At 38.6% G+C, this 23431-nt stretch overlaps 1 protein-coding gene across 1 annotated transcript in view; it reads left to right on the top strand.

Moving 5' to 3' along the window:
• The first annotated feature begins 19023 nt into the window (after positions 1-19023).
• LOC130458055 (mucin-2-like) overlaps positions 19024-23431 on the top strand; it is a 45338-nt gene continuing 40930 nt past the window's right edge. The window contains exon 1 of the mRNA XM_056820960.1: positions 19024-20059. Within this exon, the coding sequence (XP_056676938.1) occupies positions 20035-20059 (25 nt within the window). The 5' untranslated portion in view covers positions 19024-20034. The remainder of the gene's footprint in view (positions 20060-23431) is intronic.

Here is a 23431-nt window from a genome sequence, read left to right as displayed (position 1 = left end):
AAATAGCATCCCTTGACAACCACAACTGATGCTGGCCAACATATAGAATCAGAGAAAATCTCTCTAATCCCCTTATCCACAGAGGCCACAGCCAGAACTTTTACTGTCGAGGTGACAAACAGTACCTATCCTCAGCAATTTCATTGCTCAGCTCAACACCTGAAGTGAATTCAGTCCTGCCTCCTAGTACAATTCCAGGGGATATCCCAAAGAGTTTAAGGCCACGACTCTGGAGATACAGGCCCTTTGTCCAGGTGGACTATGCTAAACACAGTGACCCCTGCCTATGCTGAATCAGGTTCAAATCCAGCTGCTGTGAACCAGGGTGGAACTATCTATAACTCAAATTCCATTAGTCACCAAAACTCACAGGGGAGGGACATAGAATCCCTATTCTTTTCTCATCCTGTACTTGAGTGCAGGAGAACTAGTTCAAGGTCAGCTTCCACTCTGATGCCAGGAGTATGGGACAGCCAATATTCTATGGGTAACATAGGCACAGAGGCCAGCCATTAACTGTGCAATCTCATACCGTGGTATTTATGCAGCACAAACAAATGGGTGTATTGTGCACACTGTCACCCTCAATGGAAAGCAGTCTTTGAGGCCAAGGATAGTGTCATTTTCCTCTTTGCATCTATAGATTAAAGCACTGAATATTTGTGGATTTGTTTGATAAGGAGACACGAGGCTCAGGAAAACAGGCCAAGGAAACAGAGGTTGGACCTCAGATATGTGTCCCATGAAGTGATCTCTCTTAGAACCTGACACCTAGCTTTCTAAGCTCTTAGACTTGGATTTAATCATCTAGGAGGTCTCTTGCAGCTCTAATAATAATAACTAACGTCTATATAATGCTTACTTTGAATCAGTCTCTCTGCCAAGTGCTTGACAAACATCTCATTCAATCCCCGCAGCAACCTTTGGGGAGGTAGGTGCTCTTATAACTCCCGTTTTTATGATGAAGAACCTGAGGCAGTCAGGGTCAAGTGACTTGCCCAGAGTACCAGAACTAGTAATGTCTGAGGCTAATTTTGAACTCAGGTCTTTCTGACTCTAAGTCCAGTTCTCTGTCCACTGTACTACCTAACTATTGGATCATAGGTAGATTTATTTTCTTCTGTTCTCTCCTAACCATAGTCTCTCCACTCATGGCTGTTTTCTCTCCCTACAGGTTATAAACATCAAATGAGCTTCCCTTGCTTCAGAAACAGTGAGTATTCTTATCCTGGCACTAAACAGAGGATACAATTTGTACATCCTGATCTTGTTCCAATAGCATCTTAGGAAAGAGAAGCTCGGATAGGAGGGCCAAAGAGAGAGAAAGACACCAGAAAATCCTGGATCCTTTCTCATATTTCAATCCCCACATGTCAGCCTGTGACCATGTGAAACAGAGATAGTTTCCCTTGTATTTTATAGCCTCTCCCTATAATCATACCATGCTTATCTGGTCCATAGTTTTCATTCATGATCTTTCTTCCTCAGTGCCTCAGAGAAAAACCATCACTTTAGCATTCCCTCTGACTTCATCCTCAGTTCCTCTCACTGTAGGTAGCAGCCATTTGCATTTTTGATGAATGCTGGTAAATTTTGCTGCATTTAATTATGAAGTTGAAAGCTAGCTACTGGTCCTAGACTCGTAACATCACAGACTTAGATCTCGATGTGAACTTCCAGGCTATCTAGTTTAATCTACTCCTCATGATAAAATTAAATAATAAATTTCCAATGGAAAAAGCTGTCTTTTCTACCTCCTCTTAAACCATTACTGTAAGAAATACCTATAATTTATAAAAATGTATTTAATTAGCTGTTTCCAAAATATATATCCTATTCTGCCCCCTGAATCCAACACCAATCTGTTCAAACATATGCTTCATCAATGATTCTCTGGTATTCTGATTAGTCATGGTAGTGATCAGAATTCTTAAATCTTTTCAAGTTATTTATTTTTATGATGTTGTTATTGTATACATTGTTCTTCTGGTGCTGCTCACAAGTCTCCCCAGGTTTTTCTGAAAATATCTCAAAATTTATTTTCAAGAAAGCCATGCTTTTCTGTCTGAAAACTGGTACTAAGTATCCATTCCAAGGCAGAAAAATGTTACAAGCTAGGCAACTGGGGTCATGTGACTTATCCAGAGTCACACAGCCAGGAAGAATTTCAGTCCAGATTTGAACCCAAGACCTCATAACTCTGAAAGTGGAGCTCTCTACTCCTCTTCCATAATTTCTTAGAGAAAAATAAGATTTCATCACACTCATGAACATGAGAACTTGTTCAGTCATTCCCCAACTGATGAGAGTATCTCCTCAACTTCTCTTCTTTAGTATCCTCTCATTTCCATTCTTTGCCACATTAAAAATGTTTGGAATTTTTTCCTTAGGATATCTGGTTCTTTGTCTTTGTACTCTTTGGTATGTAAACCTAGTAATGATATTTTTCAGCCAAAGGCTATATGCATAGTTTCATGGCATAGTTCTAGTTTACTTTCTTAAAATTTGAGTCCAATGTGCAGATCTGCTCTACCAACAGTGTATCAGTAGCCCATTTTCTCCATTACCCATATTGGTCCTTTTCCTTTTTTCCAGCTTTTCCAATTGTATGGGCTTATGTGAAACACCAAAATTGTTTTAATTTTTATTTCTATAATTATCAGTGATTTGGGTAATTTCTTCACATAGATATTGTTTACTTGAGTTTCTTCATTGAGACCTCCCTATTCATAAACTTTGACTATTATTGGAGAATCATTTTGATTTTTTCAACATTAAATTTTTCTATTATATGTAACAACAGTTTCCAAAAATTTTAAGGATCATTGAGTCACAAATTCCCCCACCCACTCACCCATTTTGAAATGGTAAGCAAATATTATGTAGATCTAACATATGTAAACATATGAAAGTTTCCCATATTAGACCTTTTATGAAAGGAAACTGAAATAAAAAAATTAGAAGGTGAAAACAATCTTGCTTTCTTCTGGATTTAGAATTCATCAATTCTTTTTCCCTGGAAGCAGATGGCATTTAAAAAAATCACGAGTCCTGAGGCATAGTTTTGGATCATTATATTCCTGAGAAAAAACTGTTATTCACAGTTCTGTTCATTGTACTGCATTCCTGTCCCTGTGTTCAATGTCCTCCTGGTTCTGTTTATTACACTGTGCTTTAATTCCTGTAAATCTTTCCAGGTTTTTCTGAGTTCCTCCTTTTCATTTCTTATATCACAATAGTATTCCATAACAATCATATATTATAACTTTGTCATTCCCCAATTGATGGATATCCTTTCACTTGCCAATTATATTACCCCACACTTCCCCCCAAAGAGCTGCTTTAAAAATTTTTGCACATATAACCCCTTGCTTTCCCCCCCCTTTTAATCTCTTTGGTAAAGAAACCTAATAATGGTATTACTGGCTCAAAGAGTATGTACTGTTAGGCCTATGCCTTTGGGCATAAGTCCAAATTGCTCTCCAGAATGGATAAATAACTTCACAAATTCCATAAAAGGGCATTAGTGTCTCAACTTTTCCATTTGCCCTCCAAGTTTTGTCATTTTCCTTTTCTTCCATAATAGCCAATATCTTTTTTTCATTGTAAATTATATATTTAGTCAATTTAGAACATTATTCATTGGTGACAAGAATCATATTCTTTCCCTGCTTTCCCTCCCCCCAACCTTCCCATAGTCGACATGTAATTCCACTGAGTATTACATGTGTCCTTGATAAAAACCTATTTCCATGTTGTTGGTGTTTGCATTAGGATGTTCATTTAGAATCTTCATGCCCAATCATATCCCTTTGACCCATGAAATCAAGTAGTTGTTTTTCTTCTGTATTTCTATTCCCACAGATTTTACTCTTAATGTGGATAGTGTTCTTTCTCGTAATCCCTCCAAGTTGTTCAGGATCACTACTTTGCTACTAATGGAGAAGTCTATTACATTTGATTGTAGTGCAGTGTATGGGTCTCTGTGTACAATGTTCTCCTGGTTCTGCTCTTTTCACTCTACATCAATTCCTGGAGGTCATTCCAGTTCCCATGGAATTCCTCCAGTTCATTATTCCTTTGAACACAATAGTATTCCATCAGCAACAGATACCACAATTGGTTTAGTTATTCCCTCAAATGAAGGGTATTTCCTCATTTTCCAATTTTTTGCCACAATAAAGAGCCCAGCTATGAATACTCTTGTACAAGTATTTTTCTTTTTATCTCTTTGTGGTACACACCCCAGCAGTGATCAAAGGGCAGACAGTCTTTTAGCTCCCCTTGGTCATAGTTACAAATGGCCCTCCAGAATGGTTAGATCAATTCATAACTCCACCAGCAATGCATTAATGTTCCAACTTTGCCACATCCCCTCTAGCATTCAGAATGTATGAATAAGTTCACAAGATCCACTACAGGGCATTAGTGTCTCAATTTTTTCCATATCCCCTCCAAGTTTTGTCATTTTCCTTTTCTTCCATAATAGCCAATCTCTGATGAGCTGTAGAGTGACAACTTAGAGTTGTTTTAATATGCAATACTCTATATTATAGTGGTTTAGAGCATATTTTGCTCTAATTTCACATTCCATCCATTATCATCCTTTAATGTAGAAGCTAGAAAAAATGTTTATTATCCTGATCATGGTTCTATGGTATTTGAATTGTTTCTTCTTGTTTGATGGTATTTTCTCTTTGACCTGGGATTTCTGGAATGTGGCTATACTATTCTAGGGTCCTTTTGGACTTGCTTTCAGGAGGTAATTGATGAATTGTTTTCATTTCTCTTTTGCCCTCTGATTCCCCAATATTGGAGTAGTTTATCTTGATAATTTCTTTAACGATAATGCCTAACCTCTTTTTTTTAACATGAAATTAACACAACTCCATAATCCTTAGATTATCTCTTCTAGATTTATTTCCCAGATCAGAGTTTTTCAAATGAAGGAAACATTTCACATATGCTTTTTTTTTCATTTTTTGATTTTCTTTGATTATTTCTTCATATCTCATGGAGACATTATCTTCCACATTCCTAATTCTCATTTTTAATGTCTGATTTTTTTTTCCATTTTTATTTTTAATTAATTAATTAAGACTATTTTTTCACTGTTGCATGATTCATGTTCTTCCCCTCTCCTTCTACTTCCTACCTCCCAGAGCTGAAGAGCAATTTCACTGCATTATATATTTATACATTTACTGTTGTTCAAAACCTATTCCCCAATTACTAATAAAGTGCTTTTTTAAAGTCAAAAGCAGGACTTCTGGGTTAAGATGGCTGCTGTGTCTAAACAGGACTTTTACTCTCCAAAGCACCAACCAATATAGAATACCTCAAAAGGACAAAAAAACAAGTTCAGATGAAAGAAGGGAAACCACAGTAGAACTCAGTATTGAAATGCTAGAGTCACAGCCAGCACGCCATAATCAGAGACAACTCTAGCTCCTTGGTAGCTAAGTATGACCACCAGGGACTTCTAACCCCAGAGAGCAGCTAGACATTTAGGACTCTAGAAGACTGAAGTTGTGTGAAGTTGTGAACCTTGGGTGCAGAGATAGAGCAGGGAGATAACACCTCTAATGAAGAGGCAATTAAGGCCATCACTAAAATCTATTTTGCTCAAATGTATGGCAATATAGATATGGAAATCTAGGTGATATGGATGAATATTTACAAAAATATAAATTGCCTTGATTAACAGAAGAAAGCATAGAATGTTTTAATAATCCCATATCAGAAAAAGAAATTGAATAAGCAAGCAAAGAACTCCCTGAGAAAAAATCCACAGGACCTGATGGATTCACAGATGAAACCTATCAAACATTCAAAGAACAACCAATCCCAATACTATTGAAAATATTTAACATAATAAGCAAGTATAAGGAGTTCTACCAAATTCCTTTCATGACAAAAATATGGGACTGATTTACAAAGTCAGGTAGATTAAAACCAGAGAAAGAAATCTACAGACCAGTTGCCCTAATGAATGTTAGATGCAAAAATCTTAAATAGAATATTGGGAAAAAGAATCTAGCAAGGCATGAGGGTTATTCATTATGATCAGGTGGGATTTATACCAGGAATGCAAGGATGTTTCAGTATTAGGAAAACCATTCATATAATTGACCATATCAACAAGCAAAGCAACAAAAGTAACATGATTATCTCAATAGATGCAGAAAAAGCTTTTGACAAAATACAACAGTTATTCCTATTGAAAACACTAGAAAGTGTAGGAATAGAAGGACTTTTCCTAAAAATAAGAAAAACACTGGTCTAGGCCCAGAGAGCCCATTCCCGACCACTCACATCTTGCTTGCTAGGTGGAGAGGAGCCACATGTACTCCGAAAAGAAAGTAAAAAGAGGGCTGAGCCTATTCACAACCAGGTTTAAATACCCCATCTTGCTCTCGGCCCAGGTGAGAATTCAGTGAGATTAGTCTCTATCAGCAAAGTTCCCATTTCCATGGTAACATGAAATCAATATACAGTTGAATCTGACATCACAATGAAGGCCCCTATAAAAGGAATTAACTCAGCTCAGTTGGGTTACCTTGGACTAAGGTCCCCATCAACCCTTACCTCTATTCATTTTCTCCCTTGAAAGATGGGTGCAAATTGTACGCACCATTATAGGAAACAGAGAAAAACAGGTAAAGTCTTTGGTTCAGTCCATGGTCCTTCATGAACTCTTTTTCTTCTTGGGAAGATCAGGGTCATGTTTGAGTCAGGGAGTTTGATTACTTTCTGCTTTAAGTTAGGAAGAAACCATATATATTTAACATGAAGACATTCCATTTTCTGATAGAGCTTCCCCTGGGGAATTTTGGATTCTAATAGTCAATTTAGTTTCTCAAACTCTTCTTCAGTGGAGTCTTGTCTTCCTTGGGCCTCAAATGACCCTTCCTTTCCTCATTTTGGTGAAAGGCTTTACATAGGAGTTAAAATTGGGCTGTGGTAAGAGCCTTGGGGCAGTTGAGAAAAGGGATAGACTGATCAAAGATACTCAGATTCTTTTGTATGGACTTCATTCATCCTTATCTAAATGGGCTCTGCCTGGTGTGCAGTAATTCTCAATAAGTGTGTGCTGGATGAGGGATTGACTGACTTCCCTTCTTTAAATGTATGAGCAACAGCCTAGGTCTCAACACTGCCACTGGCAGACCTAACCTGACATGAAGATGCCATATCTCCAGCCAGTGAGTCCATGGTGCCCATTACCAGTGCTAGTACTTCAAGTTTGGAAGAGTCAATCTCTGCTTCCTCTGCTGGACAAATGTACATGGGACCCAGTTTTGGTTTCTTCTTTCTGAGAGTTCTCCATCTCATGGATATTTACAGTGCTCTTCTTGGGTCTTGGTGATTTCCACTTGAATTTCCATTTCTGGGAACATTTTTGTTCTTTCTTCCTCAGGTTCTCCCTTTGGAGCTTTCTCCAAAGTATCTATTTTTTTCTTGATTGAAAATAGATGGCCTTTTTTATACTTTGGAAGATGTAGGAGAAGCAACAGTTTGCCCGCTGCTTGTCTAGGAGGCTATTTGAGGAGAGTGAACATTTGTCAGTAGTTGACATGTACTAGTCTGCCAAGGGGAGTCATCCAGAGGAAGAGGATTTGAGGAGGTGGACTGTGGAGCCCAGGAGGGAGTAAGAACACATTGCCGACAGGTCTTGTTCCCGCCACCTCCAGTGGATTCACAAGGAAGCCTCAACTCCTGCTGGGGATCTTGTTAGTCCATGGGAATCACTCCTGACTGTCTTCTTTCATAATCTGTATTGGTGGGCCTGACTTCAGGGTTTTTAGGATATTCTGTCATGCTCACTCCAGTTACCTTTCAGACTGTCTGGAAGGGAGTCATTTGGCACTCAAATTAGCTTCTTTCCTTCCTTACTTTTTTTTATCTTATCTTTTCTCCTTCTCCACTCCTCCCTTCCTATTGACTCAAATTGACTGTCATTATTTTGGGCAATGTATTTAAGTCATCTGACTGACTTTGAGAAAGAGGGACCTGTGGATCCAATATAAGGAAGTAAAGGAGAGAGAAAAGACACAGGCAGTATATTTTGAATTTTGAATCTTTCTAAGCAATTTTTGTACTTTGCCTTCCTCATGAGGGTACTCAAGTCAATAAGTGTTAATAAGTGTTATTTGATTGACTTTCTGACTGACTTCCTTTTCCCACAGAGTTAAACAGAAGACTGGTTTCTGGAAGAAAAAAAATTGACACCTCTTTGCCTGATGGTACCATCGCCCCATCAGGTGACTCCTCGGTGTCCACAATAACTGCCAACAATACTTCAGGTCAGTAGAAGCCTCCTTTTTGCTTTCTCTGTTTGACAGAATTCTTCCCTCCCAGGTCATCCTTCCTCTTTTAAGGGCTTTCCATTTCACCATTATTTGTACTGCTTTTCCTTCATCTCATATTACTTACATGGTTGATACAGTTGAATATCTGAAGATAGTAGGAGGAAAAATTTGTGGTCTGAAGTCTCTTTATTTTTCAAAATGTTAGAATGAAATAGATAGAAGAAGAATGTTGTTAAAAGCTTTAACCACATGGACCAGAGTTCACTGGAAAAAGATTATAGTTAGTTTTTCTCAGAAGCCTTTTCAGTATATGCTGCTTTGTAGTAAGACTCTTAATATTTGAATTGAACATCGTAGCTCATCCATCACTAAGGGTTTTTTGATCATCGGAATAGATGATTACTTCTCCAACTGGTCTGTTGGACCTACCTGCTATTCCTTGAATGTCCATTTCTTTTCCATTACATCAAAGTTGAATATCTGTTCTATATTTTCCCCCGGGATAATAACTTGAATCTTCAACCAGAATACCACCTGTTTATTGGCATCAGTTTGAGCACAAACAAATTTACTTATAATAGGCAATGGTGAGCTTGGAGTTAGGAAAACTATTCCATTCACCCTCAAACTCTTATTAGAGCTGCATGACCCTGATCAAATCAGTGGCCCTTAATTGCTGCCTGCCTCAGTTTCCTCATCTATAATATGGGGATAGCACATACCTCCCAGGGTTAATTTCTGAACAAATATGATGAAATAATCAAATAATAGTAGTCTTTAACACAGTGGTTGTCATATTGTATTATTGAAACATCATTATTAGCTCTGTAATGTCCTTCAGGAGATTATACATTGCAGAAGATCAGAGGGTTAGAAAATATATCAGTCTTGTGGGGAACATCAAGATTATTTAGTTCAAAGACCCTCTTTTTCAGATCAGGTTTGCCCAAAGTCACAGCAGGAGTACGTATCTCGGTTAGGAATTGAACCGAGGTATATAGTACCTTCTATTTCTTGAGCTCCTTCCATTTTACCCTGTTGTCTCCTGGGTGAAATCTCTCCTCTGGCTTTTTCCTCTCTGGGTGCCTATTTTGGGCTTCTTTGGGGCATGGATTTCCAAGTTATGTCTCTTAAATCAGTCTTGTCTCCCTCAGATCACTCTCCAGGAGGGTAGCCTGCCTAAGTGGTCTGTGTGGTTCCACTGCTTGTTGGTGAAAACTGAATAGTCCTATTGTTCCTGGGATATCCAAATCTGAGATACAGTTTTGTAACTTTCCCTGGAGGCAGAGTAAATATTAATAACAGAATGCATACAATCTTAGGCTGTGAAGTGAGTACCATGCATTTGCTACGTTGCACACACTATGAGTTAATCATGACAGATCCCTGGACCCCTCCCTCATTCGTTCCTGCAGACAGAGTAGATGATGTGATGTGCACCACACAAATGCAAAACCAAAGAGCATCAGGAGGTCCTGTAGCAACCTAGAAACAGCTTTCTAGCACTCAGAGAACCTCAGTTCTAATCTGGCCTCAGATGTTTCCTGACTGTGTGACCCTGTACAAGGCATTTAATCCTCATTGCCTAGTCCTTACCCCTCTTTTGTATATATAGTATGTATTGTTTCCAAGGAAGAAGAATGTAAGGGTTAAAAACATGCCCTTAACCATACAGGTTAGTAGATGCCTCCTCTTTGCTTCCTCTCCTGGAGAGTGATTCCTTCCTACTCTTTGGAGAAAACCCAGTGAAATCACCTCCAGAGACTGCAGTGAAGATACCTTTGGGAAGGGCATTTGGCTTCAAGCCTTTGTGGCAATAATTGCTTTTTGATCTCTCTTCCCGAGCATATTATATAGGGCTTCCTCTTTACCCTGGGAGAAATATTTTGGCTTTGACCAACCAAAGTAGGCCAGGATAGGAGCCCTTAATTAAGCCTGATCATCTATTGCATTCCCTGTTCTCACCTGTGTCATCTTTAGACTTCATTTGGGATGAAACAAGGATATTGGTAAAAATAAACCATATCCCTTCAGATCTTTTCTATGATTGGTAAATTTCTAATGAGAATTGGAGGCTGGGAGCCAAGTGCCAAAGATAATGGCCTGTTTTTCTTTTTTTTTAATTTATAATATTTTATTTGATAATTTCTGAGTATTATTCATTAAAGTCAAAGATCATTTTCTTTTCCTCCCCCCCACCCCCCGTAGCCGACGTGTGATTCCACTGGGTATTACATATGTTCATGATTCGAACCCATTGCTATGTTGTTAATATTTACATTAGGGTTTCCTTTAGCATTTTTCCTCAGTCATATCCCCTCAACCCCTGTAGTCAGAGTTGCTTTTCCTTGGTGTTTCTACTCCCACAATTTATCCTCTGCTTATGAATGGTGTTTTTTCTGCTGGATCCTAGCAGATTGTTCAGGGACATTATACCGCCACTAATGGAGAAGTCCATTACGTTCGATTATACCACAGTGTATTAGTTTCTGTCTACAATGTTCTCCTGGTTCTGTTCCTCTCACTCTGCATCATTTCCTGGAGGTTGTTCCAGTCTCCATGGAATTCCTCCACTTTATTATTCCTTTTTGCACAATAGTATTCCATCACCAACATATACCACAATTTTGTCAGCCATTCCCTTATTAATGGACATCCCCTCATTTTCCAGTTTTTGGCCACCACAAAGAGCGCAGCTATGAATATTTTTGTACAATCTTTTTGTCCATTATCTCTTTGGGGTACAGACCCAGCAGTGCTATGTTTGGCTGGATCAAAGGGTAGATATTCTTTTATCACCCTTTGGCCATAGTTCCAAATTTCCCTCCAGAATGGTTGGATCAGTTTACAACTCCACCAACAATGAATTAATGTCCCTACTTTGCCACATCCCCTCCAGCATTCATTACTTTCCTTTGCTGTCATGTTAGCCAATCTGCTAGGTGTGAGGTGATACCTCAGAGTTGTTTTGATTTGCATCTTTCTGATTATAAGAGATTTAGAAGACTTCTTCATGTGCTTATTAATAGTTTTGATTTCTTTATCTGAGAACTGCCTATCCATGTCCTTCGCCCATTTATCAATTGGATAATGGCTTGATTTTTTTATATAATTGATTTAGCTCTTTATAAATTTGAGTAATTTAACCTTTGTCAGAGGTTTCTATGAAGATTTTTTCCCAATTTGTTGTTTTCCTTCTGATTTTAGTTACATTGGTTTTGTTTGTACTAAAGCTTTTTAATTTGATGTAGTCAAAATTATTTATTTTACATTTTGTGATTCTTTCTATGTTATGCTTCGTTTTAAAGTCTTTGTCCTCCCAAAGGTCTGACATGTATACTATTCTGTGTTTACCCAATTTACTTATGGTTTCCTTTTTTATGTTTAAGTCATTCACCCATTTTGAATTTATCTTGGTGTAGGGTGTGAGGTGTTGATCCAAACCTAATCTCTCCCACACTGTCTTCCAGTTTTCCCAGCAGTTTTTATCGAATAGTGGATTTTTGTCCCAAAAGCTGGGATCTTTGGGTTTATTGTATACTGTCTTGCTGAGGTCACTTTCCCGCAGTCTATCCCACTGATCTTCCTTTCTGTCTCTTAGCCAGTATCAAATTGTTTTGATGACTGCTGCTTGTAATATAGTTTAAGGTCTGGGACTGCAAGGCTCCCATCATATATGGTTTTTTTTTTTCATTATTTCCCTGGATATCCTTGATCTTTTGTTATTCCAGATGAATTTTGTTATGGTTTTTTCTAAATCAGTAAAGAAATATTTTGGGAGTTCAATGGGTATGGCGCTAAATAGATATGTTTGGGTATGATGGTCATTTTTATTATATTGGCTCGTCCTATCCATTAGCAGTTAATGTTTTTCCAATTGCTTCAAGTCTAGTTTTAGTTGTGTAGAGAGTGTTTTGTAGTTGTGTTCATATAGTTCCTGTGTTTGTCACGGGAGATAGTTTCCTAGGTATTTTATTTTGTCTAAGGTGATTTTGAATGGGATTTCTCTTTCTAGTTTTTGCTGCTGAGCTGTGTTGGAGATATATAGAAAAGCTGATGATTTATGTGGGTTTATTTTGTATCCTGCAACTTTGCTAAAGTTGTTGATTATTTCAATTAGCTTTTTGGTTGAATCTCTAGGATTCTTTAAGTAGATCATCATGCCATCTGCAAAGAGTGATAATTTGGTCTCCTCCTTGCCTATTTTGATGCCTTCAATTTCTTTTTCTTCTCTAATTGCTACTGCTAGTGTTTCTAGTACAATGTCAAATAGTAGAGGTGATAATGGGCATCCTTGTTTCACTCCTGATCTTATTGGGAATCATCTAGTTTATCCCCATTGCAAATGATATTAGCTGATGGTTTTAGATATATACTGTTTATTATTTTTAGGAACAGCCCTTCTATTCCTATGCTTTCTAGTGATTTTAGTAGGAATGGGTGTTGTATTTTATCAAAGGCTTTTTCTGCATCTATTGAGATAATCATGTGGTTCTTGTTGGTTTGCTTGTTGATGTGGTCAATTATGTGGATAGTTTTCCTAATATTGAACCAGCCCTGCATCCCTTGTATAAATCCTACTTGATCATGGTGGATGACCCACCTGATCACTTGCTGGAGTCTTTTGACTAGTATCCTATTTAAGATTTTTGCATCTATATTCATTTGGGAGATTGGTCTGTAGTTTTCTTTCTCTGTTTTTGACCTGCCTGGTTTTGGAATCAGTACCATGTTTGTGTCATAAAGGAGTTTGGTAGAACTCCCTCTTTGCTTATTATGTCAAATAGTTTGTATAGTATTGGAATTAACTGTTCTCTGAATGTGTGATAGAATTCACCTGTGAATCAATCAGGCCCTGGGGATTTTTTCTTAGGAAGTTCTTTGATGGCTTGTTGGATTTCATTTTCTGATATGGGATTATTTAACAATTCTATTTCTTCTTCTGTTAGTCTAGCCAGTTTGTCTTTTTGTATATATTCATCCATGTCACCTAAATTGGCGTATTTATTGCCATATAATTGGGCAAAGTAATTTTTAATGATTGCCTTAATGTCCTCTTCATCGGAGGTGATGTCCCCCTTTTCATCTTTGATGCTATTAATTTGCTTTTCTTCCTTTTTTTTAATTAGATTGATCAGTACTTTGTCTATTTTGTTTGTTTTTTCAAAGTACCAGCTTCTTGTCTTATTTATTAAATCAATAGTTCTATCAATTTCAATTTTATTAATTTCTCCCTTAATTTTTAGGATTTCTAGTTTGGTTTTCTGCTGGGGGTTTTTAATTTGATTGTTCTTGAGTTTTTTCATTTGCATTTCCAATTGATTGATCTCTGCTCTCTCTAGTTTGTTGATATATGCACTCAGGGATATGAATTTACCTCTGATTACCTCTTTGGCTGCATCCCAAAAGGTTTGAAAGGATGTCTCGCCATTGTCATTTTCCTCGATGAAATTGTTAATTGTTTCTATTATTTTGGAGTATCATATTGTTTAATTTCTAATTAGTATTTGATTTGGTTTTCCATGTACCATTACTGAACATTATTTTTATTGCCTTGTGATCTGAAAAGGCTGCATTTATTATTTCTGCTTTTCTGCATTTGTGTGCCATATTTTTGTGACCTAATGTATGGTCAATCTTTGTGAATGTGCCATGTCATGCTGAGAAGAAGGTGTATTCCTTTTTATCCCTATTTATTTTTCTTTATATATCTATTAATTCTAATTTTTCTAAGATTTCATTTACTTCTTTTACATCTTTCTTATTTATTTTTTGATTTGATTTATCTAAATTTGATAATGGTTGGTTTAAGTCTCCCACTAATATGGTTTTACTGTCTATTTCTTCCTTCAATTCTCCTAGTTTCTCCATTAGAATTCTGGGTGCTATATTATTTGGTGCATACATGTTGATTAGTGATATATCCTCATTATATAAAGTCCCTTTTAACAAAATATAATTACCTTCCCTATCCCTTTTGATCAAGTCTATTTTTGCTTTGGATTTATCAGATATCATGATTACCACTCCTGCTTCTTTCTGTCAGCTGAGGCCCAGAAGGTCTTACTCCATCCTTTAATTCTGACCTTGTGGGTATCAACCTGCCTCATGTGTGTTTCTTGAAGACAACATATGGTAGGCTTTTGGATTCTTATCCATTCTGCTATTCATCTACATTTTATGGGTGAGTTCATACCATTCACATTCAAAGTTATGACTGTCATTTGTGGATTCCCTGGCATTATGATATCCTTCCCTAATTCTAATCTTTTCCTCTTCAGCTCTACCTTTTAGTCCAGTGATTTACTTTAAATCAGTCCTCCTTGTCCCCTCCCTTGATATGTTTCCTTTTTTAGTCCCTCCCTTTTTGTTCCCTCCCTCTGACCCCTCTCTTTCCCTCCCCTTTTGTTTTCCTTCCCCCCTCCCCACCTTGGTTTTCCCTCCTCCCTACCCTTGTTGGGTAAGATAGAATTCAAGATCCCAATGGATCTCAGTCTTTTTCCCTCTCAGAGTTGATTTCCCTGAGATTAAGGTTTAAGCAAAAATTCTCTTCATCTCTTTCTTATAGGAGTTTCCTTCCCCTCCCCTTCCCATGTGAATCTTTTAGTGAGAAAGATTATTCTATTTGGTCTTTCTTTTCCCCCTATTTACACATTACATTTTCCCCACATGTTAGTATACATAGATTGATCTAAATGTAGTTCTTATAGAAGAGAGTTTGAGTAAAAGAAGAAGATAACATTTTTCTCCTTTTCCCTTTCCTTCATATTTACCTTTTCAGGTATTCCATGCTCTTTGTTTTTCGGTGTCGAACTTTCCACAGAGCTCTGGTCTTTTCTTTGCAAAAATTTGGAAATCTTCTATTTTGTTGAATGCCCGTACTTTCCCTTGGAAGTATATAGTCAGTTTTGCTGGATAGCTGATTCTTGGTTGAAGACCCAGCTCTCTTGCCTTTCTGAAGATCATGTTCCATGCCTTACGATCATTCAGGGTAGAAATTGCAAGGTCTTCTGTGACCCTGATTGGCATTCCTTTATATCTAAATTGTCTTTTTCTGGCTTCTTGTAGGATTTTTTCTTTTGTTTCAGATCTTTGGAGTTTGGCAATTAAATTCCCGGGAATATTCTTTTAGGGGTTTAGTGTTGAGGGTGTTCTGTGCGCTCAGTGGCTGTATTGCCCCCTTGTTCTAGAATCTCTGTGCAATTTTCTTTGATTATACCTTGTATTACAATGTCAAGTTTTCTGTTTATTTCTGGCTTTTCTGGAAGTCCAATTATTCTTAAATTATCTCTTCTCCCTCTATTTTCCAAATCTGTCACCTTGTCAATGAGATATTTTATGTTCTCTTCTAATTTCTTGCTCTTTTGTCTTTGCTTTATTAGTTCTTGCTTTAAAGCCTGCTTTTCCTTTTCAGTTTGGTCAAACTGGTTTTGTAGATGCGTGAATTTCCTTTGCATTATTTCCCATTTTTCCTCCCAGAAGGCTTCCATCTTTTTTATCATTTCTGATTCATATTCTTCATGGGTTTGTGGAGAGTTTCCATTTCCTTTGGAAGGTTTTGGGGCATTTGCTTGTGTTTCCTCTTCTATCTCCTCTGTGTTTTGTATTTTTGCTCTATAAAATGTGTCCAAAGTTGCCCCCTTCTTGTTTTTTTTTTTTTTTTGGAATTTTGGGTTTTTTGTGCTTCTGTGGAGTTTGCCATCTATATCTGAGTGGAGAGGATTAGCTTTTCTTATCTCTGTCTGGCATTCAGAGGTTTTAGCCCTGGGCAGATTGTCTGTTCTATGGCTTGGCCCTTGTTTCTGTGTCTCTGCCAGCCAGAAGAACCAGCACTCTGAGGGGGGTTAGGCCCCAGCTTCCAGGAGCTCTGAGGGCTGGTGATAAGATTAACCTCAGACTGAGTATGCCCTCAGGCAATGATCTTCAGTGAGACTCAGATGGAAGGATCTTTTCAGGGGGCTACAGGCTTCTTCTGTCCTCTGTTTCCCTGCTGTCTGTGTGCCCCCTTGACTGGGTCAGGTTGTTTTCAGGATTCAGCCTTCAGCTCCGAGGCCCTTTTGCTAGCCCTGAGGGTTCCTGTTGTTTCAGAGGACCCTGCCCTCTGAGTGGGGAGGTGCCATGGATTCCTGGAGCTCTGAGTGCTGGTGATAGGATTAACCTCAGACTGAGTATGCCCTCAGGCAGAGACCTTCAGTGAGACTCAGTTGGAAGGTTCTGGTCAGGGGGCTACAGGTTCCCCCCTGTCTCTCTCTGCCTCCCTGCTTTCTGGGTACCCCCGAGACTGGCTCAAGACATTTTCAAGGGTCGGCCCTCAGAACAGCTGGCTCCCGAGGCCCCCCTGCCTTCCCTGAGGTTCCTGCTGCTGCCCCGGACTCAGCACTCTGTGTTGGGGGGGATGGATCCTGGGATATTCCCTTTACCTTCCCGATAGATCCGAGTGATCTCAGGCTCCGATTCTTGGGGGGCCGTACTTTTTGATCCAGGTCCAGGTAGAGTGTTTCTGGGGTCTATTCTGCTCTTTTTTTTGAATTTCGATGCCCTAGGAGCATTCTGTTTGATATTGGTAAGGAAGGGTTTCTGGAGCTCTGCACTTTATCTTTCTTTAAGCTGCCATCTTGACCGGAAGTCATCCAACGGCCTGTTTTTCTATGGGACCTAGCAAGCCACCATCAGGAGTTTTGGGTAGAGTCTGTCCCAGCCTAGACAAATGGACTTCTAGTTCCTGAGTCTACTGTCCATGTTGCATTGGAGTACTCCTCTATCCTTTCTCTGCCAGGGGTTTACCATTCTTGAGGTTTCATTTTCTGCTCTGTGGCAGTAATTCACTGGTTCATCTTTAGAATCTCAGAGGAATGGGCTTCTTGAGAATTGGTTTGGCCATAGCTTTCAAGTCCCCAAGGATTATGGAATGGAAAGCTGGTTATTTTATACTTGAAAGAGACTGGAGTGAGTCCCACCAATAACTGCAGAATCCCCACTCCAGACTAGCCAACAAGCATCCCCAGTGCAGCATTTCTAACTTTTTCAGTAAGATTTTACATATAGGAGAACCCACTACTTTCTGGGGCAGCCTCTCATTTGGGGGCAGTGCTCATTGGTAGAAAGTGATTTCCTGATACTCAACCTTAATTTCTCTTTGTTCTTTTGCATCTATTGCTTTTGTTCTTCCCCTGGGAAACAAACCAAAAAAGGGTTTCCAAGAGATCCCTTCCAAAGGAAAATCATTCAAATACTTAGAAAACAACCATCATATTCTCTCTGAGCCATTACTTCTCTGAATTAAAGTTCCCCAGTTCCTTCAACAGATACTTAGTGGATATGGTGTTGAGATGTTTCTTCATTCTGGTTACCCTCATGGGATCTGATATCTAGAACTTGAAGGGGCCCCCGGGTTTTATTTAGTGCTAATGCCTTGAAAGTAAAGGAAACTGAGTCTGAGGATGGCCCTTGCAAGGTAAACCACTCCAGAGAAGCAGGATGCCCAGACAGTAACAGAGTCAGACTTATCTCAACATCTGCTGGTGGAGAAACAAGCCCTTTTCTGTCTAGAGAAGGACCAAGGGATGGTAGAAACCGTGTTCAGCATTTTTTTCAGAGATCACAGATGCTCCTGGAATCACTCAGAATGCATGTATTCCACAGCCCCACAGTCAGAAAGGGGCTCCACTTTTTGCCTAGCCTAAGCAAAGGAACCAACTAGTCCAGGACTGTCCCTTCACCCTTTGTTAGGAGTATGATGAACACTGCCATGATTGGAGCTCAGATAAGCCCAATTGGACCTTTTTCAATGGAACCCCCTGAGTCCACACTTCCTAAGAGGGGTACTCCTTCTGTTGCACGAGTGACTAAATTCAGAACCAGGGACAATGGACAGCTCACTGGTGTTTCCTCCTTCTCCCCCAGTACCCCAGGATGGGAGGCCAAATAGCTGGTAGTTTAGCTGTTTCACAGTTCAGCACACTCACATCTGGACAGTCTCCCTCAGAGGAGCTTGACTGGCTGTCTTCATGGCAAGTCCTATGAAAGGGTCCAACCCAGAGCTGGATGTTTACCCTGCTTTAATCTAAATCTCAGTTACTATACAAGAAATAGGATCATAGCAGTGTCTGTCTCAAACTTGACATTAACCAGTGAAATACCAGCTCTCTCCACCAGGACCAGCTCCCCAGCTTTTTCTGAAGGAAGAATGGGTGCTCTCTGGCCCTAAGGCTCAGAAGTCACAAGTCTCTCACAACTTCAGCCCTACTTGGCACATGACACTCTTTCCTCTCCAACTCCTGTAGCCTCTTCCAGTTATGCCCATGGCAAAAGAACATGAGATCTGCTGAAACTGCCACTAGTAACAAAAAGATAACTCTGTCTCTTAGCAGCAAAGTCAGACATAATCCTTTCTCCTATGAGCCCTGTCACTCGAGCTCCAAGCACTGAATCAGAAAGCAGCACAAGTCACCCCTTGACCAATTCTTTTTCTGAAGACCCCAAGGTGTCCTTAACCACTGTTTATGCAGAAAAATCCCTATTAGTCATCTCTGTTAAATAGCATCCCTTGACAACCACAGCCCATGGTGGCCAACATAAAGAATCAGAGAAAATCTCTCTTAATCCCCTTATCCACAGAGGCCACAGCCAGAACTTTTACTGTCAAGGTGACAAACAGTACCTATCCTCAGCAATTTAATTGCTCAGCTCAACACCTGAAGTGAATTCAGTCCTGCCTCCTAGTACAATTCCAGGGGATATCCCAAAGAGTTTAAGGCCACGACTCTGGAGATACAGGCCCTTTGTCCAGGTGGACTATGCTAAACACAGTGACCCCTGCCTATGCTGAATCAGGTTCAAATCCAGCTGCTGTGAACAAGGCTGGAACTATCTATAACTCAAATTCCATTAGTCACCAAAACTCACAGGGGAGGGACATAGAATCCCTATTCTTTTCTCATCCTGTACTTGAGTCCAGGGGAACTAGTTCAAGGTCAGCTTCCACTCTGATGCCAGGAGTATGGGATAGCCAATATTCTATGGGTAACATAGGCACAGAGGCCAGCCATTAACTGTGCAATCTCATACCGTGGTATTTATGCAGCACAAACAAATGGGTGTATTGTGCACACTGTCACCCTCAATGGAAAGCAGTCTTTGAGGCCAAGGATAGTGTCATTTTCCTCTTTGCATCTATAGATTAAAGCACTGAATATTTGTGGATTTGTTTGATAAGGAGACACGAGGCTCAGGAAAACAGGCCAAGGAAACAGAGGTTGGACCTCAGATATGTGTCCCATGAAGTGATCTCTCTTAGAACCTGACACCTAGCTTTCTAAGCTCTTAGACTTGGATTTAATCATCTAGGAGGTCTCTTGCAGCTCTAATAATAATAACTAACATCTATATAATGCTTACTTTGAATCAGTCTCTCTGCCAAGTGCTTTACAAACATCTCATTCCATCCTCGCAACAACCTTTGGAGAGGTAGGTGCTCTTATAACCCCCGTTTTTATGATGAAGAACCTGAGGCAGTCAGGGTCAAGTGACTTGCCCAGAGTACCAGAACTAAAATGTCTGAGGCTAATTTTGAACTCAGGTCTTTCTGACTCTAAGTCCAGTTCTCTGTCCACTGTACTACCTAACTATTGGATCATAGGTAGATTTATTTTCTTCTGTTCTCTCCTAACCATAGTCTCTCCACTCATGGCTGTTTTCTCTCCCTACAGGTTATAAACATCAAATGAGCTTCCCTTGCTTCAGAAACAGTGAGTATTCTTATCCTGGCACTAAACAGAGGATACAATTTGTACATCCTGATCTTGTTCCAATAGCATCTTAGGAAAGAGAAGCTCGGATAGGAGGGCCAAAGAGAGAGAAAGACACCAGAAAATCCTGGATCCTTTCTCATATTTCAATCCCCACATGTCAGCCTGTGACCATGTGAAACAGAGATAGTTTCCCTTGTATTTTATAGCCTCTCCCTATAATCATACCATGCTTACCTGGTCCATAGTTTTCATTCATGATCTTTCTTCCTCAGTGCCTCAGAGAAAAACCATCACTTTAACATTCTATCTGACTTCATCCTCAGTTCCTCTCACTGTAGGAAGCAGCCATTTGCACTTTTGATGACTGCTGGTAAATTTTGCTACATTTAATTATGAAGTTGAAAGCTAGCTACTGGTCCTAGACTCATAACATCACAGACTTAGATCTTGAAGTGAACTTCCAGGCTATCTAGTTCAATCTACTCCTCATGATAAAATTAAATAATAAATTTCCAATGGAAAAACTGTCTTTTCTACCTCCTCTTAAACTATTACTGTAACAAATACCTATAATCTAATAAAACAAAGAATTTCATTAGCTGTTTCCAAAATATATATCCTATTCTGCCCCCTGAATCCAACACCAATCTGTTCAAACATATGCTTCATCAATGATTCTCTTGTATTCTGATTAGTCATGGTAGTGATCAGAATTCTTAAATCTTTTCAAGTTATTTATTTTTATAATGTTGTTATTGTACACATTGTACTTTTGGTGCTGCTCACAAGTCTCCCCAGGTTTTTCTGAAAATATCTCAAAATTTATTTTTAAGAAAGCCATGCTTTTCTGTCTGAAAACTGGTACTAAGTATCCATTCCAAGGCAGAAAGAATGTTATAAGCTAGGCAACTGGGGTTAAGTGACTTACCCTGAGTCACACAGCGAAGAAGAATTTAGGCCAAATTTGAACCCAGGACCTCATAACTCTAGAGGTGGCTCTCAATCCATGGAGTTCTTTGCTCCTCTTCCATAATTTCTTATAGAAAAATAAGATTTCATCACACTCATGAACATGAGAACTTGTTCAGTCATTCCACAGCTGATGAGAATATCTCCTCAACTTCCATTCTTTAGTACTCCCTCATTCCATTCTTTGCCACATTAAAAATGTTTGGAATTTTTTCCATAGGATATCTGGTTCTTTTTCTTTAAACTCTTTGGGCTGTAAACCTAGTAATGATAATTTTTCAGTCAAAGGCTATATGCATAGTTTCATGGGATATTTCTAGTTTACTTTCTTAAAATTTGAGTCCAATGTGCAGCACTGCTCTACCAAAAGTATATTTGTAGACCATTTTCTCCATTACCCATATTGGTCTTTTTCCTTTTTTCTAGCTTTTCTAATCTTATCGACTTATGTGAAACATCAAAATAATTTTAATTTTCATTTCTATAATTATCAATGATTTGGGCAATTTCTTCACATAGATATTGTTTACTTGAGTTTCTTCATTGAGACCTCCCTATTCATAAACTTTGACTATTATTGGAGAATCATTTTGATTTTTTCAACATTAAATTTTTCTGTTATATGTAACAACAGTTTCCAAAATTTTTAAGGATCATTGAGTCACAAATTCCCCCACCCACTCACCCATTTTGAAATGGTAAGCAAATATTATGTAGATCTAACATATGTAAACATATAAAAGTTTCCCATATTAGACCTTTTGTGAAATGAAACTGAAATAAAAGAGGTTAGAAGGTGAAAACAATCTTGCTTTCTTCTGGATTTAGAATTCCTCAGTTCTTTTTCCCTGGAAGCAGATGGCATTTAAAAAAATCACTAATTCTGAGGGATAGTTTTGGATCATTATATTGCTGAGAAATAACTGTTATTCACAGTTCTGTTCATTGTACTGCATTCCTGTCCCTGTGTTCAATGTCCTCCTGGTTCTGTTTATTACACTGTGCTTTAATTCCTGTAAATCTTTCCAGGTTTTTCTGAGTTCCTCCTTTTCATTTCTTATATCACATAGTATTCCATAACAATCATATATTATAACTTTGTCATTCCCCAATTGATGGATATCATTTCACTTGCCAATTATATACCCCCCCACATCCCCTCAAAGAGCTGCTTTAAATATTTTTGCACATATAATCCCTTTTAATCTCTTTGGTAAACAAACCTAATAATGGTATTACTTGCTCAAAGAGTATGTACTGTTAGGCCTTTGCCTTTGGGCATAAGTCCAAATTGTTCTCCAAAATGGATAAATAACTTCACAAATTCCACAAAAGGGCATTTGTGTCTCAACTTCTCCATTTGCCCTCCAAGTTTTACATTTTCCTTTTCTTCCATAATAGCCAATATCTTTTTTTTTTTTGTAAATTATTTATTTAGTCAATTTAAAACATTATTCCTTGGTTACAAGAATCATATTCTTTCCCTGCTTTCCCTCAACCCAACCTTCCCATAGTCGACATGCAATTCCATTGAGTATTACATGTGTCCTTGATAAAAACCTATTTCCATGTTGTTGGTGTTTCCATTAGGATGTTCATTTAGAATCTTCATGCCCAATCATATCCCTTCGACCCATGTAATCAAGTAGTTGTTTTTCTTCTGTATTTCTATTCCCACAGATTTTACTCTTAATGTGGATAGTGTTCTTTCTCGTAGATCCCTCCATGTTGTTCAGGATCACTACTTTGCCACTAATGGAGAAGTCCATTACATTTGATTGTAGCACAGTGTATGGGTCTCTGTGTACAATGTTCTCCTGGTTTTGCTCTTTTCACTCTACATCAATTCCTGGAGGGTCATTCCAGTTCCCATGGAATTCCTCCAGTTCATTATTCCTTTGAGCACAATAGTATTCCATCACCAACAGATACTACAATTTGTTCGGCCCTTCTCCCAAATGAAGTACATTCCCTCATTTTTCAAATTTTTAACACAATAAAGAGCCCACTATGAATATTCTTTTATAAGTTTTTTCTTTTTATCTCTTTGTGGTACACACCCCAGCAGTGATCAAAGGGCAGATAGTCTTTTAGCACCCCTTGGGCATAGTTCCAAATTGCCCTCCAGAATGGTTGGATCAATGCACAACTCCACCAGCAATGCATTAATGTCCCAACTTTGCCACATCCCCTCCAGCATTCTGAATGGATTCCAATTACAAATTCCATTAAAAGGCATTAGTGTCTCAACTTTTCCATATCCCCTCCAAGTTTTGTCATTTTCCTTTTCTTACTCTGATCTCTGATGAGTTGTAGAGCGACAACTTATAGTTATTTTAATTTGCAATACTCTATATTATAGTGGTTTAGAGCATATTTAGCATGTCTAAAGAGAACATT

The sequence above is a fragment of the Monodelphis domestica genome, chromosome 3 (genome assembly GCF_027887165.1).
Source record: "Monodelphis domestica isolate mMonDom1 chromosome 3, mMonDom1.pri, whole genome shotgun sequence".
In the NCBI taxonomy this organism is placed as follows: Eukaryota; Metazoa; Chordata; class Mammalia; order Didelphimorphia; family Didelphidae; genus Monodelphis; species Monodelphis domestica.
Note: the sequence above shows the minus strand (reverse complement) of the source record. Positions and strands in the feature narration are given on the sequence as shown.